The 6000-nt window shown below is 36.9% G+C and overlaps 1 protein-coding gene across 1 annotated transcript in view; it reads left to right on the plus strand.

The window, feature by feature from the left end:
* Positions 1–5043, plus strand: part of IQCM (IQ motif containing M) — a 333482-nt gene extending 328439 nt beyond the window's left edge. Inside the window, 1 exon segment of the mRNA XM_053743531.1 lies at positions 4928–5043. Within this exon segment, the coding sequence (XP_053599506.1) occupies positions 4928–5043 (116 nt within the window).
* Positions 5044–6000: the final 957 nt, after the last annotated feature.

Consider the following 6000-nt stretch of genomic DNA (forward strand, 5'->3'; position numbering starts at 1 on the left):
CTTTGTTCTAGGATTTTCCTGCTTGAACCCAGTGAATATATGGAATGTCACAAAATTATTCACCTCATTTTAAATAGCTATGTTCATTAAATAGCTATATGTTTTCCATTTTTTTACAGATGACAAAAGATGGAGCTGATTATTTAAAAACGCTGGAATATTTATGAGCTATTTATAATTTTTTCCTTGTTTCAAATTGATAAGCATTGGAAATGAGGTGATTACTTTCAGTCACCCTCAAGGAAGCCATTACTATTGCCCGAACAGCCGCGTTAGTGAGGAACATCGAGGAGTGGGAAGAAAACTAATATTTCAAAACAATATCCAACTGTATCCAGCCTCAACCCACTAGGCCATCAGACAACTCCTTATTTTTACTTTATATTAACTGTGCTAATCTTCTGGTGGGCAGGGCCATGATGCCCTATTCGATAGGTACCTTTTTTTTTTAACTAGCTCTCTATGAGTAGCATAATAATTGCCGTTTCTTTTTGCTTTGTGTGTGTGTTTCTGGATTAGGAAATGAAGACTCAGAAAGGTCTCAGCCAGTGCCCTCTTACATTACCTCATAGCACGTAGCATGAACCTGAACAAATAGGACTCAGTAGATACTCAGTGCCCTAAATGTGTATTTTATTTTCTAACACAATCTGTGTGTGTTTTCTTTCCAAGTTGTTCTACAAAGATTCATTTGAAGCACTCACGGATAGTAGCCAAGAGTGTAGAATAATACATAACTTTGAGCGGGTCAGGGAAATGGCATGAAAAATCATAAAATAGACTTGCCAACATGAAATAATGGAGATTCTTTAAAAGACAGCAGAGGGCCAGGGCATACTTTGAGCCTTTGCAAAAAAATTAGTATTCCATTTCTGAAAATACAGCCTATTAAATGCATATTAAGCATATTACCTATTTTTAATATATTCCCAAGTTGAACTTATTTATTCAAATTAGTGAAGTAGCAACAAGGATCTAAGTTCTGATTATTCATTATCTACAATAAAAATGAATTTCTACCGCATATTCCGATCCACAAACTTGAAGATCTCTAATAGTGTTATTTTACATAAATATCTTCTGTTGAAAATATGGATAAGCAAAAATAACTAAAGCTAAATTATAATTCCACCCACTGTTAATATCCCGATATTTAATACTGTGCATGTTTTCCTATGGTTATAACTTTTCCAAAAACTGGAGTCTGGAGTTCCTGTTGTGGCTCAACAGATTAAGAACCTAGTGTTGTCTCTGTGAGAATGTGGGTTAAGGATCTGGCGTTGCCACAAGCTGCGGTGTATGTGGCAGGTGTGGCTTGGATCTGCCGTTGCCGTGGCTGTGTCGTAGGCCTCAGCTGCAGCTCTGACTTGATCATTGTCCCAGGAACTTCCATGTGCCACAGGTGCAGCTGTAAAAGGGAAAACCAAAGCAAAGCAAAACCTGGGATCCTATTATAGATACTGCTTTGTAACCTGCTTTTCCATTTAAAACTAGTTTGTAACCTATAAGGGTTTAATAAAATAGGTTTCTGTGGAGATCTTTTAAAGGCCTTGATTGAAGTTGCTTCCATAGAGAGGGTTTTTTGTTTGTTTTGGGGACCCAGTGAACTCTAAATTTGCTTAAGCTGTTTTGGGCCACGTAAGGTGACATGAACCGGAGCACCAAAGCCATGGCAGCTCTGAGGCTTTGCTCCATTTCTCCAGCCTCACAGAAATGGGAAGGGTTCCTGGCTGTCCCTTTCTTTGAAATTTCCTCTTCTCTTCCCTTCCCTTCACTTCCCTGCCCTTTTCTCTCCCTCCCACTCTCTTTATTTTTTATATTCTACTCCCTCTGGAGCGTCTGCCCTCCATTGTGGTCTCATGCTGGGCTCCCCATTTTGAGTGAACTCTATGTTTTCCATCAAGTCCTTACTCCCCTTGCAAGGCTGAAGTTCAGGTATCCAGGGCTCAGCAGAAAACCTCAGAACAAAAAATCTAGCTCTCAAATATCCACTAAGGTAACTGACTTTACTTTTTTCTTTTTTTTTGGCCTTCGCATTTTATTCCTTCTCTGCCAGTTTAGCAATGCCATTACAATACATTTAACATTTTCTTCAGGATGTGACTTATTTTAATCCAAAGGACTGTTCTCTGAATCTGTTCCACCATATGATAAAAATGAAGGTCAAGAGTATTTACCTTGAAAGATTAAAAATATATAATGTATACTTATATTTGATTTTATTTTTTTTGTTGTTTTTTTTTGCCTTTTTGCCATTTTCCTGGGCCGCTCTTGTGGCATATGTTCCCAGGCTAGGGGTCGAATCGGAGCCGTAGCCACCAGCCTAAGCCAGAGCCACAGCAACGCGGGATCCAAGCCACGTCTGCAACCTACACCACAGCTCACGGCAATGCTGGATCGTTAACCCACTGAGCAAGGGCAGGGATCGAACCCGCAACCTCGTGGTTCCTTGTCTGATTCGTTAACCACTGCACCACGATGGGAACTCCTATACTTATATTTTAATACCTCCTAAAATTAATTCTCCTTTATTTAATTGAAATATTTATGAAATAACATATTATACAGTTTAGGATTCTGCTCCCAATTAAGATTATGGTCACTAATTACAATGTGTGTTGTTGGTTTTTTTTTCCCCCTACATTAACAGCAATTCTCTGACACTAGCTGGGTGTCCTGTGGTTTAACTTAATTGTGACACAAAGATAGTATCAGATCCCATGGAGGTTAAGGGCTACATCCCAGGAAACTGTCCTCCATTTCTCATGCTAATTCAAAGTAGTAAGTCATCAAGTTACCTACAACTTGTGTCCACCTTGGCTACAAATCAGAAGTTCCCCAAACCCCCTCCCAGGTTTTATTAATTTGCTAGAGCAGCTCAGAGAATTAAAGGAAACACTGTCACATTTACCAGTTTATTAAGGGATAGGATAAAGGATACCAGTGAACAGCCTGTTGAAGACGTAAGTGGGGCAAGATCTGGGAGGGTCCTATTCTTCTGTCTCTAGGGCATCACTCTCCTGGTACATGGATGTTTTTCATCCTCAGAAGCTCTTAGAACCCTGTACCATTGGGATTTTTAATAGAGGTTTATTCCATCAGCATGATGGGCCATTAACTCTCTTTCCTGCCCCTGTCTCCCCTGGAGAAGTGTATGGAGGAGGAGGCTAAAACTTCTAAGCTTCTAGTCGTGGCTTGGTTTTTCTGGGGACCAGCCCCCATCCAGGAACCCATCCAGAGTCAACTCATTAGAACAAAAAATGCTCCTAGTGCTGGTATCACTCAGGAAATTACAAGTATTTTAGGAGCTCTGTGCCAGGAAGTGGGGACAGAGACCAATATATATGCATTTTCTATTACTTCACCAATTATTAGTGAAATTTCTTTATCAAGCCTACATAGATGATAATATAGTATAAATAATAGTAATCTAGCAACTGTATCTTATGAATTAGACATATATCTTTATTGTTAACTAATAGACTTTATGTATTGATGCTTTTGAGGAGGGTTTTTTTTTTTGGCCGTGCCTACCGCATGGGGCATTTCCCCCGCCAAAGATCAAACCTGTGCAATAGCAGCAACCCGGGCTGTTGCAGTGACAACGCTGGATCCTTAACCTACTGCATTACAAGAGAACTCTGTTTTTGAGGAGTTTCATGTTTACAGAAATATTAGTGGAAAGTACAGTGTTCCCATATACCATCTAATCTGTGCCCCCTCTTCCCATTCCCTATTATTAACACCCTGAATTAGTGTGGTATATTTGTTATAATCTATGAGCCAATATTAACACATTACTATTACACATATATCTCTTGAGAAATGTTTTTGATCTTTTTAACAACCAGATAAGATATTATCCCCTTTTCAAAAATAAGGAAACTATGAAATAGTTTTAAATTTGGGTTCACTCACAAATGTATAAAGAACAGGAACTTGGACTATTATATCCACTTTTCCTTCTATTTTTACCTACTTTGAGTATCCTATATTCCAGCCATTTTCTGTCTGGTGAAATGTATGGCTGGTATTGCATATTATCAAAAAATTACAGTAGGAAATGTGGGAAATCATTTTATCCTAAGATCTCATCTTTAGAACTAACACACTTATCTGGCATAACCACTATATTAAGGACACCAGTTGGTGATTGTCTTTCCCTATGATCACACCTGCAGTGATAACTACTAATACTAATTATTTTATACATACTCTGAATATAGCCTAATTTAGTTTTGTTTTATAAGCCTTGATCTTTATCTAATGGCAATATGGATAAACATCACAACAGCGATGCCCTGCTTCTTCTCTTAACAGCACATCAAGTCATTCATTTTCTTTTAGTGATGAGTTGTGTTCTTCTCATAACTTTAACTGTTTTGGGGCAGTTGGTTATGCTTTTGTTTAATAACAACAGGTCGTAAGGGGAAAAACATACTGCAATATCTGTTAATTAGTGCTGTGTAACATGGTATCTGCATTAAATGTATGGCTTTATTTCATATTTGAAGTCATTTTATACATAGAGATGAATCAAACACACACCATCTGTACAAATAGTGCTTTGTATTGATTTAAACATCAGTATCAGAACTGATTCTATTGTAATGCAAAAAAACTAAATGCTGTTGTTTTTATGGTCAAACAGATGTTGCATCTAATTTATTTCAAATATGCTGTGTGTTTTTGGGATCCAGTTCTACCATTCCTTCTCTCAACTCTGGTCCAACCTTAATTCTTGCTGAATCTCTTGGCTTTATATATAATATAACGCAGTACACCTGAAGGAAATGCAGCCAAGTCAAATCTCTGTTCTAGGCCAACCATAACTGATTTCCCATAATCTTTTATGACTTCAAAAGCATGATGCATTCTGTCATATAATTTAAAATTTATTAATGTAATTATATATTTTATCTTACAGTAAATGGACATCCAATACTCAAAAGAGCTAACATCCGGATTGTTGGAAAGTTAGTGGCCAGATCTATGAGAGAAAGGAAAATGAGACAACTTTATTTATCATGAGAAGTAAAATAAGGTTTTCAATACAATGTCGTTACTTTAAGAGTTGAACCGATCTACCCAAAATCATAGATTAACATTGGCCAAGGATTAATCCTGTATCAACAGGAAGATAAGACAAGCATCTTTGCGTATCCAAAAAAGATCTTCAGCAAGTCATTCTATAATTACTAAATATCTTTGAATGAACCATTCATTACATCTTTTTTTAAATAAAAGATACATTTTATCATATTGAAGTTGAAATCACAGTATCAAGTATTCCATTCATTGGACTTAAATTTGGTTTGTTCCAGTGCCAACAAATGCCATAAAGAAATTTTAAGATTCTTATTTCTAAAAACTCACATGTTTGGAAATGGTTTCTCAGAATATATTTTTTAATGTATTATTTTATTAGTGTACCCATAGTATTGCTCACTCTAAAGTGAAAAACTGAGAGTAAATATGCAGTATTCCTGAGTTATATGCCTTAGTTCATGAAAGATTTGAAGCACCATAGCTAACACCAGTCCCTTAAAAATCTTGAATTTAATTTTATCTATCCATCATTCATCCATTCATCCATCATCTAGCCATCATTCATCCCTTCCTCCCTCCATCCATGAATGGAATTGGAGAAGTAAATGAAGGGGTTATAACTGAAGAAACAGAATCTTTGCATAGCCTAGTGACTTGATATGAGAGGCAGGAACAACATGGCAGGTGTTCTTCAGTTCTTACCCTGATCTGTAAATTTTGTAATAGACACTCTGGTTTAAAAAAAAAAAGAGAGAGATCTTTCAGGCTTATTCATACAGTGGAGTTCACTGTAAACATGGAAGTTACTAGAATGAAGTCTTTAGAAAAGCCAGTTACAAGAATCATGTTAGGGTAGGATCTCACCAAAACCAGAACCAAGGTGGACCAGAAAACATACTGATACTCTAACCAGAAAATATTAGCAGTAAAACCTTTGATAGAAGGAAAAAA

The sequence above is a fragment of the Phacochoerus africanus genome, chromosome 10 (assembly GCF_016906955.1).
Source record: "Phacochoerus africanus isolate WHEZ1 chromosome 10, ROS_Pafr_v1, whole genome shotgun sequence".
NCBI lineage: Eukaryota > Metazoa > Chordata > Mammalia > Artiodactyla > Suidae > Phacochoerus > Phacochoerus africanus.